The 15,938-nt window shown below is 35.6% G+C and overlaps 2 protein-coding genes across 2 annotated transcripts; one reads left to right on the plus strand and one right to left on the minus strand.

Annotated features, from left to right (window-relative positions):
* The first annotated feature begins 1,284 nt into the window (after positions 1-1,284).
* dram1 (DNA-damage regulated autophagy modulator 1) lies at positions 1,285-9,384 on the plus strand. Its single transcript, XM_059326268.1, has 7 exons — positions 1,285-1,507; positions 3,856-3,923; positions 4,986-5,128; positions 5,211-5,388; positions 5,606-5,664; positions 6,641-6,733; positions 6,806-9,384. The coding sequence occupies exons 1-7, from the start codon at positions 1,377-1,379 to the stop codon at positions 6,842-6,844; spliced, it is 711 nt and encodes a 236-aa protein (XP_059182251.1). The 5' UTR covers positions 1,285-1,376; the 3' UTR covers positions 6,845-9,384.
* On the minus strand, positions 9,385-15,352 carry washc3 (WASH complex subunit 3). The gene is made up of 7 exons (XM_059326269.1): positions 15,162-15,352; positions 13,959-14,057; positions 13,796-13,861; positions 13,565-13,705; positions 12,084-12,191; positions 11,904-11,968; positions 9,385-11,023 (listed from the first exon to the last, which is right to left on the minus strand). The coding sequence occupies exons 1-7, from the start codon at positions 15,210-15,212 to the stop codon at positions 10,930-10,932; spliced, it is 624 nt and encodes a 207-aa protein (XP_059182252.1). The 5' UTR covers positions 15,213-15,352; the 3' UTR covers positions 9,385-10,929.
* Positions 15,353-15,938: the final 586 nt, after the last annotated feature.

A 15,938-nucleotide genomic window follows, 5' to 3' on the forward strand; every position in this document is an offset into this window, starting at 1 on the left:
TTATATAAGCTTATAAACACACAAAAATGTTAATAAGCATCTTGTAAGGACTTACAAGGGCCTTATTACTTGTTAATTAATGGTTATTACAAGGACCTTAATATAAAGCGTTACCGATTTTATTTACAGTATTAATTTATTGCTTAATAATGCTTAAAAAAAAGACATGTAATGTAATGTAATGGTCTTGAATGTTAAATTACAATGTATTTATTTATTTATTTATTTATTTATTTATTTATTTATTTATTTATTTATTTATTTATTTATTTATTTATTTATTTATTTATTTATTTATTTTTACAGATCATGTGATTTTACCCCTTTAAGATAATGGCCTATGTCAAGTGTGTGACTTAAGCGGATTTATTATGCCTAAGTCAAGATAAAATGTGACTTAGGCAATTTTTTGAACATGCCTTTGTGACTTAAGCAAGATATTGTAAGATAATAACATGGGATGTGTCATGAAGTTCTGTACTTACTTGATTTCTGTGGTCTAAGTCTAGTACCATCAGGTTGAATGCACTTATTGTAAGTCGCTTTGGACAAAGCGACTGCTAAATTACATGCAATGTAATGTAATGAACATTAATGACACTCTGAAGTAACATTAATGCTCATGATACTTGTCATGTCATGTTTATGACAGGCTCATGTCACTCTTATGTAGACACCTTCAAAATAAAGCGCTACCATATCTTGCTTAAGTCACAAAGGCATGTTCAAAAAGTCGTTTATTTCTCTTAAGTTACATAATTTACACACAGTGTTATTACTATGCTAATAGCCATCCTTTGTTACATCTTTTTGAGTGAAATGATCAATAAATGTCATATGTTACACTTTTGGTGAAGTTTTTTGTGTTTCCTGCCAAACTTGAAAAAATGAGTTAGGTGATTATTTTAACAGGGTGACGAAATATAAGAACATAAACATATGATGATTAACCTTTCTTTTCTTTTTTTTAACTTTTGATAGTAAATGTTTTTCTGAACAACATTATTATTATGTTTTTGAGTTTTTACATATAACGTTTCTATTGTTATTATTCTATAACTATATATTCTGTTGTTATTATTGTGAAATGTGTGATTGTTTTGGTTACTGGCAGTGAGTCACTGAATCAAAGAGTTCCATAGAAATGCAGCTGAATATAATAATGAAATAGATGAAGGGAGTTATGTGGGCCGGCCCACTTTAGGGGAAGAGGTGGCTGTTACTGTATCTTCTTATTGAACATGTGACTGACTGACTGTCTCATTTCATCAGCAGCAGCTCTCTCTGCTCTCTGCTCACTTTATTCTGGATGAGACTCTTTGATTTTACTCTTTTCTTCTTCTTTTCTGCTGCGGAGCCTCTTTAACCGGTCTGAGATGTTCTGGTTCATGCAGGGACTCTGCTTCCTGCCAGTGTTTCTAGTCATCTGGTCCTCCAGCACCTTCATTATTTCCTACATTATTGCGCTCTTCAGACATGATGTCGACGTCATCTTTCCATACATTAGGTGAGTTTTATTCACGCATTGTTTTTAACAGTTATTGTTCCAACTTTACCAAGTTACACCCGAGTTATGGAAGACAATGCATTTTATTTTCTGTGATTTCTGAGAACAAAAACAAAGTTTAGTTTCGTTTTCTTCCGCTGAGACTTGGCTGGTACCCAAAGTCCAGCTGCACGTACACATCTGTTGTTTTCTGCTCACTTCTCTCTTTAAAGTTAGACTTTTATTTTAAGAAAAGTTCTGTTACAGTGTGAAAGGTCGCAAACATACACAGAGGAGGAATATAAAGAGTTTATTCAGCTGATACTGTAATAAGAACCAATGTGAGGAAGGCCCACGGTTACTTTACACTTTATACATCCACTTCACTTCAGACATAAATATTATACTTTTAACCTAATTTACTAAAAGTCAAGTCAAACATTTAAGTTCCACCTTCACAAATGTAAAGATTTGATGCTTTTCTTTTCATTTCTCTTCTTTTTTGTATGAAGATATGAATAAACTGTGCTAGGATTATTACTATTTCTGTTTTTATCATTCATGGATTTATTTTGTTTATTTATTTAAGTTATATTTAATTATTTTTAATTCATTCATTTATTATTATTATTATTTATTCATTCATTCATTTTTACTTATTTTGTTACTGTAAAATGTAACCATTGTATTGAAAAAAGTGAATTAACTGACCTTGTCCCTGGTCAGGCTTTTAGGAATTAAAACACATAATACAACAACAATATAAAACAGCAATGACTGGGAAAATGGTAATAAAATATGAAAATAAAACAATAAGAAAAGTAACTAAATACCACGATTAAAAAAAGGGAAAAGGGAAAAGAAAATATTTATTTTATTGTGTGCTGAATAATCTGCTTTGTTACTGTAATAAGGCAGGTTTGGACTGTTTGTCACTTTGATGAGGTAGAAAATATTCAGCAGATTAATAAATAAACTAGAAAATTTCTAAAGAAATTTTGATTGTGTGCTTGCCTCTGCACCGTGACTCTCATTGCTTAAATCACCAGTAAAACAGGGGCTCTGTCCTGAGTTCACAGACACCTCATACAAGTCTCTAGGACAAACGGTTCATTGGTTATGAAAGGGGGCGTGGCTAATCAAAAGGGCGGGACTTTATGAAATATTGTTATGTAGAAATGGTCAGTGATGAACCATCATCATGCATAACAAGTTTGAGGCAGATTGGACAATGTATGGTCAAGTTATAAGGTCTCAAAAATGCCATGTCTGTGACAGTTAGAGTTAACTGTTTTCAGTTAAAATGTCTGTGTTGGAGGAGGGGGGGGGGGGGCTGGGGGAGGCTTTGGTAGCTAAGCAACCCGATGGCCAGGTGGGGTCGACCAATCAGAGCAGAGCAATCAACGGAATGTTCCGGAAGAGTGGCCAGAGGTGGAAAAACTGAAATTTCTGGCCTCGGACAGAAAGCATTTTTGACAAAACCATAATACCATCATTGATCCGACTGCACTTTGAGCGTCCTGAGTTCTTCCTGAACGTCTACATATATTTTTTTTAAAGAAAGATGAAAAAATAGCTTTGTTAGAGCGATTTTAAAAAACTGTAAAAAAAAATTTGGGGAGAAATCTTCCTGCATTTTTAATATGGGAGCCAATGAGGCAGTTGATGTGTTTTGTTTGTGCATCTGTACGTCCTGCGCCCAAACTATAACTCTGACAGCTTTACCAGAGGATTGTGAGTGAGAGGACAAATTTTCCTACGTTTCTATGTATAAATTATTTCTGTAGAGTGAAATTTGCGGCCTGGAGCGCAGTTTTCAAATTTATTTTTTGACAATTCGTTCTCTCCCTCTACACTCTGTTTGATGACATCACCACTCTAGACTCTCCATAGGGTTACATTGGGGGGATTTTTTGACGTGTTTTTTCCCAATAATTTGAAAACCGTTTGTCGGAACCCTTATAAAAGTCATAGCACACTTGTCATGGGCGAGCCGGTCGATTTGATACCTTTTTTGTGTATGTGCGAGCAAAACTCTGGGAGGAGTAGTCGACCGAAAAAACACCACGGAAGAAACGGAAGAATAATAATAAGACATAAGCCCGGTGAATAGTAGTTAGTGTGCTTTTGCAAGCAAGCACACAAAATTAGTAAATAGGCAAATGAGCTCCATATAAACGATCAACTGTAAAATCCTGCACTTTAATGCACAAGTAATAATCTACTGTTGAATATAATAGTATAACAGTCACATTTACATGTTCTTCCTCATGACTACATTTCCTTTTAATAGTGAAAGCAGATTTCCTTGATGTAACATTGTTCCTGCAGGACTTTTTGTGAGGTTTCAGACTGTTTTTCTGTTTCAGTGATACGGGCGACAAGCCTCCAGAGAGCTGCATCTTCGGCCTGATGACCTTCGTGTCAGCGTGTGCAGGTATTCTCTCAGCTTCTGCTTCGTCTCCCGTAAACAGACTAACAGACTCTCCTTTAGCCAACGCTGGGCTTTCCCTCGGGAGGAACCAGCCTCCAGGAGATGCCAGCACATTTCCCCTTTTTAAGAATTGAAAGTAGAAAGTCATTGTTGGGATCAAGGCCGGCGCCTCAGAGTCAACAGGGTTTTTTTATTTGTGCCTTTTTTATAGTTGTAGTTTTTATAGTTTCATTGTTTGTGATTGCAGGATATGAGGCATTAATAAGGAACAGCTATAGTTGTATTAAAAGAAATCTACAACTTTGTTAGATGAAGACCAGTCCAGATACTGAGCCCAAAGTTTATCAAACTGTTGGTTTAATTTACATATTTAGGAGTAAGATGAGTGGACAGCAGTTACTCTGCTCTGCTCTGCTCTCATTTTCTACTCTTCTATATGTTCTGAACTAGCTACATACTAATTAGCTACAATATTACAGACAAATAGTTTTCGAAGGCTGTGGAAGAGGATTGGGGCCAGAAATATAGTGAGAGGAGCATGTTTTTTCATTATGCAGTCCAACAAAAACTAAATAATTGAAAGTTGAAATACAATTTTGAGAAAAAAAAGTTGGAATGTCAAGAATAAAGTCAACTATTTGAGTTTGTTAAAGTTGTAAAGATATTCAGAGACTCATTCCTGTATGACTTTATTTGTATCTCTTCTCTCTTCTGTGTGGAGTTCTCATGTTCTCCCAGTGTCAGTACTTCCTCCCAGTCTAAAGACATGCAGCTCAGTTTAACTGGTGACTCTAAATTGCCCGTAGGAGTGAATGAGAGCGTCTATCTCTATGTTTCAGCCCTTCAGAATAAATGTATTAAATGTAAATATGCTGAAAGAGGATTTCTTCCAAAGCAAATGTCATTGTGTTTAACATACAATGAGAATAAAGCATCTGATCTTGTCCTAATAATGATCATTTTGTTAGATTTATTTATGATTTTTACATTTGCGGATGATTATGTTGGACAGGATGTGGATAATAAAGAGTGGTACGTTGACAACCCTGTTCCATGTTTAAACAGGAATAGCCACCATCTATGCGCGGTATAAGTTTGTGGAGAAGCTGAACGCGGACTCCCGCATGGTGAACGCTCGGCTCAATAAAGCTGCTCTGGTCTTCGGGCTGCTCTCCTGTTTGGGAATGTGTGTTGTTGCAACGTTCCAGGTTTGTGTTCACACGTGGAGCACGTTTTATCAGGTTTTATTTCATGAATGTTTCATGGCATGTCTTTCTGTTTATGTTGCAGGAAACGGTGGTGACAACAGTTCATGATATTGGAGCCATCCTGTTCTTTGTCTCTGGGGTCCTCTACACCATCCTCCAGTCCGTTATTTCATTCCAGGCGTATCCGTTCGGCTCCTCCATCAGCGTCTGTCGAGCTCGTGCTCTCATCGCTCTCCTCGCCACGTTGGCGTTTTTCCCCAGTATCCTTTCACACGAGTCTGTTTGAAGACAAAGAAAGTCTAGAAACTCTTATCTGCTTTGGTTTCCTGCTGTTAACCAGCATGACATGCATTTACCAGGAACTTCACTTTATGATTGCAACATTATTCTCTTCTTGTTAGACTCACTAACAGTAAACTCACACTATTATAAATGGCAACCATTGGAAAATGTCAGTTTCTTTAACGGATTGTTCAGCTTTCATCTGTGGATTCTTTGTGAAACGAGACAGTCTGCACAGAGACGAAGCAGACCAGGTAGGCAGCGTTAGTCTGTATGCATCAGTTTACAGCTGAAACAGGAAGTCAATGGACACATACATTATCAATGGACAGATACATAATCAATGGACAGATATATAATCAGAAATTATATTTTGATCATTTATAAGTGTCGTAGAGTGTCTTTTCGTCCAACCAAACAGGTTTTATGGTGCCATAATTTACTAAATGAACATCATGCTATGCTAAAAACCTTAAAACTAGTGATTGAGACCATAAACTCCTGATGACAACATTTATTGAGGTAATAAATCGAATGAGATGTAGGGTCATTTTCTCATAGATTCTATACAATCAGACTTCTTTTTGCACATTCACGTTTGGTGGATCCGTTCTAGCATCAACCCCTTAAACCCCACACGCTGCTCCTTTAACCCTTCATCAGGCAAAGAACTATATTTGGTAACTTCAGGTAATATTTAGAGAAAAAAGTTGCAAATTTACTAGAAAAAAAGTGGGAAAAAAACAACTTTTTTCTCCCAGATTCACCACTTTAACCCTTAATAGGACACTCATTGAAATACTTGCAAATTCCAAATTTCAACCCTAGAGAATATTGGAGGATATTACATACTGCCAGAATGTGTAAAAAAAAAACATACAAAATAATATTTTGAGAAAAAAGTTTACGAGATTAAAGTGGCAAATCTACGAGAAAAAAATGTGCAGATTTATGAGATTTAAAGTGGTGAATCTGGGAGAAAAAAGTTGCTTTTTTCACACTTTAAATCTCTTAAATCTGCAACTTTTTTTCTTGTAGATCTGCCACTTTAATCTAGTAAATTTGCAACTTTTTTCTCTAAATATGACCTGAAGTTACCAAATATAGTTCTCCGCCTGATAAAGGGTTAAAGCTGAAACAACAAGCCCACTAGTCAATAAACAGACTATTAATCAGCAGCTAATTTCCTAATTGATTACTAACCAGCCTTTATTAAACTGATTGTGTCAGAACTACCCGCTGCATGTGGCGAGCGCTGTGTGTGAGTGGACCGCTGCCTTCAGCTTCATCTGCTTCTTCCTCACCTACATCGAAGACTTCAAGGTGAGAATCAGACATCAGACAGAACCTTTACCTGCTCTACGGGTTCTTATTCTCTCCGTTCTCTTCCTGCAGCTCTTTACTCTACAGGTGAGAACAGAATTCCAGGAGTGATGCACCTGCAGCTGCCAGTCAAACTTTGTATGATATCAGTATTTTTAAAAATGCACCACGTTTGTTTTTGTAAAGCTTTTAATGCACATTTATTTTGTATATTTGCATTTTACACTGCACTTCTGTTTTATATCAAATGACTGTAGTAGGTACCTTGTTATTTATACACACAAACAGCTGGCTGAAGTTATAGAAAAAGAATAGAAGATCCCAGTCTGAATCTTTATACTTTTATACGATCTCAAATCATTTTTTTTATAAGTGTACTTTTTGGTGCCTGTGTTCAAACTTTGCACTTTGCTCTCAAGTGTTGCGACACCAGCATGACATCCTGTCAGACCTGTGACCAGTAATAAGAGAAGTTAATCACACACTGGACACATGATAGCTGCATGTGGTCTAATGAGAAAACCACTCAAACTAATGCAGAGTTGATCTGTGGGAACAAGTGGTACGGATGTTAAACGTGACTGTATGTGACCAGAAACCTGTCTGAATATTACTTCAACTGGAGTTATTATTCTAATGCTGCCTGTATCTTATTGTGGTAGTCTGGTTCTACTTCCTGTGTGCTGTTTATGTGTTAACTGGTCTCAGCTGATCCTGCTGCATGGTTCAGTCTGCAGCTCTGAATGGGATCCTGCAGCCTGAAGGCAGCTAATCAGTGAGGGAAAAGCTCCTGAATGAAGCAGCTTGCTCAGTACAGCTGCCAAATTCAATCGCTGTAATAAAATAAAGAGGAATTGATGCTAATTGGACTAAAAGAGAAACATTCACTGTTTTCAGGTAGATAAATTAAGCAGATTTCTCTGCTTTAAGCCAGTGGAAATGATCTTTTAGCCAGTTTTTCTTCTAAAATTGCTTAATTTGTAGGATTTTCATGAACAAGAGGCAAAAGTTTCCAGCATCTCACACTTAAAGTTTAATAAACCAAAAAAAGAAAGTTATTTCGGGTAAAATATATATTCTTTTAATTTTTCATTTCAAGTTTTGTATTTTTAAACACACAATATAATATTTTAGCTGCTCTCAATCATAACAATAACCAATAATAGTTTTTAAGCAGCCATAATCATCGTTTACTTGCCAACTAACCATCAGATGAGCTGCTGGAGTATTTCACATCATGTGAATTCAATCATCAGGTAGCCCAGTGTTCGTATCTGTGGTCAAAACAATCCTCCTAAAAATAACTTTTTACACGTTTTTGTAATGTTAAAATGTTACTGTACTCATTAACTTGGTGGCTGCAAGAGAACATCTCAGAAAGATGGATTGATACTGAAATATATTCATAAATTACTGTGTTGCAAAATGTGATGTTTTATTACAGAATTATCATGGCAACTTTGTGACATTGTATGATCTATAAGTTAGAGCAACTAGTGGCATTAAAAGTTACACAAAGTGATTGACAGGCGACTAAATGAAACCTTGAATTTTTTTTCTTTTTCGATTTCTCTGGCTTAAATAATGCTGGAAACATTTGGCATAAAGTAAGTAAACAACTCAAGAACATATATAACATTAGTGTCGTACTTTTCAGGCATTTTATTGCAAAAAACAGCTACATATTAAACCTTTAAATTTATAAATGTCTTCTAAACTTCTGACCACTTAGATTGTTAAAAGATTATCAAACCCAGATCGATAATTAAATATATCAATAAATTAAGTCTATACTGGATTATTTCTTTGCAAAATGGCATGCATTAAATTAAAAATGTTGATTATGAGGAAATGTAGTATTACTGTAACAGAATTGTATAATTTACAATGACTTCTAAGCAAATAAATCAACAGAATCTGTAATAAAGGTCGAGTCCTTTTAAGCTATTTCATCACAGAAAAGTTACATATTATACCTTTAAATTTCTACATTTCTTTAAACCCCTGACCCCTTAGAGTTTATAGATTATTAAACCGAGGCTGGGAAACACTGCCAATAACAAAGAAATCATTCTTTTTTTGGTTTTAAGAAAAAAAGGAAATGTGTGATTATTTTTAAATTGATAAATAAAAAGGACTTTACACCTGTGAACACAATAATTTGTAAAGCGTCTTTGTGTATTTTGAAAAGCGCTATATAAAACTGATGCATTATTATTATTATTATTATTATAACCACTCCAACCTGCTGCCGGCTGCCTGAGATGTTTAATAAACTGTATTTCTCTCTCATGCTGAGAAACTTGTGACATCTTTATGCTGTGAATCTTTCTGTTGGTTGTTGCTGTCGGACAAATTAAAGGTTAAACTATCACATCTAGTATCAGCTGATTTAAATGTCATTTTGGAGTATTCCTTACAGATCTGGTCTGTAAGTGCTGATCAGTAGAAGATACTGTATCCAGAGAGGATCTCTGTAATAATCACATGATCACATGAACATTAACTCTTCCACTACACATCCTGTATTCATAAGGGAACGTTTCATCCATTCACTCTGTTTTTGTACCGTTCTGCTTATGAAATAATGTTCTGCACAGATTCTGGAGCTGCTGAGCTGAGAAATAAAGAAACTCTCTTTTTTTAAAGCATCTGTTTGCATGAGTTTTTATTACAGATCTAAAAAGTGCTTCCCCAGATTTCTCCACACTTCACAGTCTTTATAGTGTAATATGCATCCATACAAGTCTTCTTGGCTTCATTATTTTACATCCTGGGGCATTTAGTCACAAGTCCTGATCAACACACACACATAGAAACATTTAGTTTACTGTTTGAACAAGTTGTTTATCACGTCTTAGTGCAAGTGTCTTTACTTTTCATTCCAGCGGAGGTTAGTTAACAACACATTAACTACAAATATCCAGTTACAGACACAGAGACAGTCAGTGGAAGAAGTTATCTGAGTCAGTACCGAGAGCAGAGACACGCCTACATTACTGATCATCATTTATTATCTTTAACACATCATAAAGTCATGGAAAAAATAATATTAGACCACCCTTATTTTCTCTAATAGCTTGTTCATTTTAATGTCTGGTTCAACTAAAGGTTCATTTGTTTGGACAAATATAATAACACCAAAAATAGCTGATAAGAGTTTAATTTAAGAGCTGATATCTGACATTTTCCCTGTTTTTCTTAATAACCAAATCATTGTCAAGAAAACCATGCTAAATGTCGAGATATCAGTATGTTATTATATTTGTCCAAACAAATGTACCTTTAGTTGTACGAGGCATTAAAATAAACAAGAAATAGAGAAAACAAAGGTGGTTTAATATTTTTTCCATGACTTTATGTGTGTAATTCATGGCACAATTCCAACAGGATCAAAACATGTTTTGCCTTTCACTGTTTTCTTGAGCCTATCAGTTGACAGATATTATATTATAGATATTATAGATTATTATTATTAAAGACCTATTATATCGGTGTATATGCTGTCTGATATGTGCAATTATGAAAATGTTTTTTACACATTGTATAATGCGGAAAACATGGCTGGGCATGGTTTAGAAATGCTGCAACACATTTTTATTATTATTTTCTTTTTTTTTGTTAGTTCATTTTTGCAGTAATTATGTTTATTTAGCCATAAATAAACAGTTATCATTTATAGAATTGGCTGACAATGTAATACACTGTTTGTGTAAACAACAATGTTAAATATAATTTAATAAAGTCTTATGTTAGATAAAGTAGCTCTCTGGTGAACAATCAGTGCACAATCCACATAAAAACTGTTTTTTTTCCATTCCAGCTCCACCGGAAGAGGAAGGACTTGTCATGTTTTGATGACTAACATAACAAACAGGGAAATTATTTCCTCTTTTTTAATGTCAAAAATGTATCAAAAGTGAGGAGGTCACCGAGCGGCCATGAGCAACACTATTTCAGTGCTTTTACACTGAAAATACAATCATTCTAGCTGGAGTTTCCTGTTTCAGGCACTTGCATCTGCAGCGTGTCACAGTCTCTCAGACAGGCAGCTGGATCTTCTTCTGGTCCTCAGAACCACTAAAGACTCAGAGACTCAGAGACTCAGAGACTCAGAGACTCAGAGACTCAGAGACTCAGAGACTCAGAGACTCAGAGCAGCGACGTGTTTACAGGAAGCTTTGATCAAACGCTCATCAGTCGCTGAAAGATGATTCGCTGTCGGAGCTGGAGGCGTCCGGGTCCTCCAGGCTCCGCCTCCCTCCGTCAGGCACGGCGGCGTCCGGCGTGCTGCAGGCAGCAAGAGATTATCAGTCAGAGAGAGAAAAATACAGTTTTATAAAAACTTCAGTAACAGACTCGATACAGGAAGTCCTTCCTTCCTTCTGCAATAAGACTGTACTTTAATTTCCCAGCTTGGGATAAATAAAGTATATCTATCTATCTATCTAAGACTTTATAACTCATCTGTCAGAGCCAACATTACTGAACTGCACTAAATCTACCTGTATCTTACATTTAACAACATTTTTTAAGTCCAATGTCATTTCTTCTTGTGCTTTTATTTTGTTGTTGTCAGTTATTCCGTCGTTATGCACTTTATGTGTTTTTATGCACAATGTTCATTGCACCTTATTTGTTTCATAGCACCAACATTTTTATACTGTATATTCATATTTATTCTGCACTGGAATTCTACTCCTTAATACATACTCCTTCTTTAGACACTTTATTTTTATTTTCACATTACATTTTATTGTATTTTATTGTATAAATGGGATAAATAAAGTCTATCTATCTATCTATCTAATTGTATTCGATATGTTTTATTTCTGTTGTACAGTACCTTGTAAATCGTTTTTGAAAGGTGTGCCTGTGCACCTGTCCAACACTCCACTACAAATACTGGAACAGATACTTCATGTCATGTGTGTCAATATTAATCTTATTGATATTATTCATCATATTTATACAATATTCTTGTCCTTTTGCACATTCTACTTATGTACATATTCTTATACTCTTATAGTATATTATTTATTGAATGTATATCTTGTATAGTCAAGTATTTTTATGCATATATAATGCCAGTACAATATATCGTATTACATCATATCTTATGTGTATATATATAAATAAAATAAATCAGCAGTGACAGTAAAATACTCACTCCAGTAAGTTTGGATCCAAACCCTCCAGGACCATTTTATTCTTTATGGCCATAACTGGAACTCCCTGTGACAGATAAATGATGCATCAAGACCCAGAGAAGGTAGTTTTTATAGTTTTTATAGTTTCTATAGTTTTTATAGTTTCTATAGTTAATAAGCAGGTGTGAGTGATGACTCACCACTTGAACCATCTTCAGGTAGCGGGCGTAGCGCGGGTCTTTGGCCACCGTCAGGACGTTCTCTGAAGCTGATTCTGCCTTCGGCGGCGTCTCCGTCTCTGCTGCCAGCTGCAACACCAGGCACAGCGAGCAGCGAGAGGTTATAAGGCGACACAGGAAACAAAATGTGTTACCTTCATTTGCATCTTTGTGGTTTTCAAAGGTTTTTATCTGATGTTAGAGTGCAAAATACTGATCAACAATGAACTGAGTCTGTGTTGTCTTTCTTTCTTCTTCTATTGGTGCAATATTTATGGATGAGGAGGAAACCAGGAAGGTTCCTAAATGCTAATAACCTCATTTAAAAGAGGAATTTAAACTTAACATCGTCTACTTGTCTAAAAGAAAAAAAAAACACCTGTAATGTTTAACTGACTAGTCTACTAATCGTTTTTGGGGAGATTTGCTTAATTGCGAGCAGTGAGATCAAGTCTTTTAGCTGTCTGACAATTTCTGATTCATAAAAAAACAACTATGTAACATTTCAATATGTGTTATAATAACTATTAACTCAACTATGAGTCTTGCTTTACACTAAAGATTTCTTCCTAAAGATTTTCAATAAATAAATTACAGATCAAGTCAGTATCTTAAAAAATACATGATAAATGTTAAAACTTAAATTAAACTTTTGGTTTGGAGCTGTAATGAAAGTTGCTGCTAGAATAACAGAAAACTGTCCTAATGACTCATTCCTGGATTTTCAAACAGGAATTTAAACTTAAACTAGTCAACCAGTGTAAAACTAAGAAAATACCCAGCAGACTGGCTAACTTAGCTCAGTCCAAAACTCAAAACTCTCTTCCCAGCACCTGTAAAACTCTTTATTAGCACTCTGTAACTCATTAGTTTGCCTGTAGATAAAAAGAAGCATAAAGTGTTTTACAGGGAGTAAACCATCACTTTATCTCTCTCTGGGACAGAAACCTGTAACCACGGTAACCCTGTAACCACGGTAACCTTGTAACCACGGTAACCTGTAACCACGGTAACTTCCTGGAGACTCGTCCTCTCCGGGAGATTGTCAAGTTGAAACAAAGCAGATATAATGTTATTTAGTGAGCTTTAGGGTTTTCTCCTGGGATGAGTTTTATTACGTATGGACATCGCTTTCCATTTGTTTTAAAAACTGGATGGAGCATCTACATAAAAAAACATGTTATTTTATTATATATAGTTATTTTCCTCTGATAGCAGCCTCAGGCAACATTTAGCCAAAACTAACAGATATAAAATTCTCTCTTTATACCTTCTGCCTGTTTCTCCCTCCTTTCTTCTTTCTTTTTCCCAAATATTGTTTAAACTTCATGTGTGGTTTTGCTGCTGTTGCTCTCAGGCACAAATAAAGCTTTAACTTTCTGAGAGAAACAATATTAAAAACTGTTGAAGAACTGAATCTCTGGTTGTGGCCCAGTGTGCTGCTTGTTGTTGTTGTTGTTTACCTGTGGGGGGGGCGGGGTTCCTGCTGCTGCTGGAGCTTCTGATTGGCTCTGAGCGGCTCCACTGGGTCCGTTAGCCTGAGCAGGCTGCTGCTGACTGAGTCCTTCTATTGTGACGTCCTCCAGCCCAGGAATGGAGGACAGCTGATCACAACATTATAAAGAGAATATATGATCAGTGCATGACAGGTAAACAGAATAAATAAAGTTCAGACTGGAGGATCAATAACTCACCTTGGCTTCCAAAATGCACAGAGTCGTTTCAATCTGCTGGATGCGAAGAGAAATGTTGGCAAGTTTCTGTGGGAAGAAGTTTGAGAGTTGAGGGTTTGAGCCAAGAATGCTAGATGAAGGAACTAAAGAGCAGAAGATCAAATGAAAGAGAAGATGAACGAACCTCTTCACACACGGTGGAGAAGCGGTTGAGGAAGCGGACGGTGTGCACGACAAACTGGTTGAGATACGCAACGACTCGTCTCTGTTGGATGGCAGGAACCTGAAACAAACACACACACGGGCTATTTAAGAAGGAACCAGAGGTGAGACGGACTGAGGAAATGAAGTTATTCACATACAGAAATTATTCACACCCCTTAGTTTACTACGAATAACTGCATTCATTCAAATGTAACAAAATAAGAGTCTATGGAAGACAGATTTATGCTGAAGGAAAGATATTTCAACCACAGCTGAGCCACCTGATACAACATTTTAATGTGGCTAAACTACGTCTGTGAATAACTGAGATAATTTACCTTCACCTACAACAATACAGTAACTAAACAGTTATTGTTAAACGATATAAATGTCGTAAAAAAAGACGTAAAAAGCAGTAATTTTACGACAGGATGTTACGAGTGGTGGAATGTAACTTAGTACTGTAATTAAGTACAATTTTGAGGTACTTTACTGGAGTATTTACATACATGCAACTTTATACATCTACTCGACTACATTTTAGAGACAAATATTAATATATATATATATATATATATATATATATATATATATACAACTTTAGTTACATTTCAGGTTGAAATTTAACATGAGACCATGATCAATTTAAAAAGTATATGTGTATAAATAAATTAAAGCAGAAAGCAGGATATCAAGTGGTTAAAATGAACCTATCTTGACAACAGTAAAACACTGCTTACATAATCAATATCAATAATAATAATAGTCTTATCATTTTTTTTTTTTCATTCATCATTTTTGAATATACAAAACAATCTGAGTGGGTTCATTCTGCATAACAAGTACTTTTACTTGATACTTGAAGTACATTTTGATGCTGATACTGTTGTACTTTTACTGTAGTAAGTTTTGAATGCAGGACTTTTACTGTAGTGGAGTAATTCCACTGTCTGGTGGTATTACTACTTTTACTTTTAATTTGATAGAAGGAGCTGAATACTTGGATATAACAGCGTATTGCTAATGATAATTACACTGTCAGCTGCTTTATGAGCTAAATAATGTTTAGTACACTAACGTTAGTGACTAAAACTGTCTTGCACAGTGTTTTTCCCTGTTTCCTCTCATTTCCTCTCTATAATAGTTAGCCACCGTTAGCTAGCTAGCTTCAAACAGAACAAACCTTAGTCAGATCAACACCAGAACCAACTATCGGCAGCCCGTCTTCGTCCATCTTTGGATTTTTAAAACTTCCTGCAGATTATTGAGCAGTTTCAGCTGTAAAACCAAGAATGTTCACTGCAAAACGCAGAAATTGCCACATAAAAATGATCTGCTATGAAACGTTTCATGTGACTCCGGACTGCGTGACCGCGTCGTGACGTCACGACGTCAGAATGGTAGTTTGAGTTTTTATTCTGAAGTCTGTCTTCCTGTCTGCGGAAAATAAAAACATCCGGTTTTGTCTTGCAGCTGCGTTTAACTATTCTACATAAGAGTGACATGAGCGTGTCATAAACATGACATGGGATGTGTCATGAACCATTAATGACACTATGAAGTGACATTAATGCTCATGATACTTGTCATGTCATGTTTATGACAGGCTTGTGTGACACCTTCAAAATAAAGTGTTACCATATCTTGCTTAAGTCACAAAGGCATGTTCAAAAAATGGCCTAAGTCATTTATTTCTCTTAAGTTACATAATTTCCACACAGTGTTATTACTATGCCAATAGCCATCCTTTGTTACATCCTTTTTGAGTGAAATGATCAATAAATGTCATATGTTACACTCTTGGTGAAGTTTTTTCTGTTTCCTGCAAAACTTGAAAAAAATGATTTAGGCGATTATTTTAACAGGGTGACGATCAGCAAAAAGGCACAAAAACCCAAATTTTGACAAAAAAATGACGATTATTTTAACAGTGTGACGTGATTAAAGTTACAAACTGAGT

Source organism: Centropristis striata, chromosome 22 (genome assembly GCF_030273125.1).
Source record: "Centropristis striata isolate RG_2023a ecotype Rhode Island chromosome 22, C.striata_1.0, whole genome shotgun sequence".
In the NCBI taxonomy this organism is placed as follows: Eukaryota; Metazoa; Chordata; class Actinopteri; order Perciformes; family Serranidae; genus Centropristis; species Centropristis striata.

What these genes read in the sequence shown, in the direction of transcription:
- dram1 (XM_059326268.1), top strand. Translation starts at nt 1,377, where the DNA reads ATGTTCTGGTTCATGCAGGGACTCTGCTTCCTGCCAGTGTTTCTAGTC. An exon ending in ACAGAGACGAAGCAGACCAG is followed by an intron (nt 5,665 to 6,640) that starts GTAGGCAGCGTT and finishes TGATTGTGTCAG; the next exon opens with AACTACCCGCTGCATGTGGC. An exon ending in CCTACATCGAAGACTTCAAG is followed by an intron (nt 6,734 to 6,805) that starts GTGAGAATCAGA and finishes CTCTTCCTGCAG; the next exon opens with CTCTTTACTCTACAGGTGAG.
- washc3 (XM_059326269.1), bottom strand. Translation starts at nt 15,212, where the DNA reads ATGGACGAAGACGGGCTGCCGATAGTTGGTTCTGGTGTTGATCTGACT. An exon ending in CTGGTGTTGATCTGACTAAG is followed by an intron (nt 14,058 to 15,161) that starts GTTTGTTCTGTT and finishes TGTTTGTTTCAG; the next exon opens with GTTCCTGCCATCCAACAGAG. An exon ending in TGTGCATTTTGGAAGCCAAG is followed by an intron (nt 13,706 to 13,795) that starts GTGAGTTATTGA and finishes TGTTGTGATCAG; the next exon opens with CTGTCCTCCATTCCTGGGCT.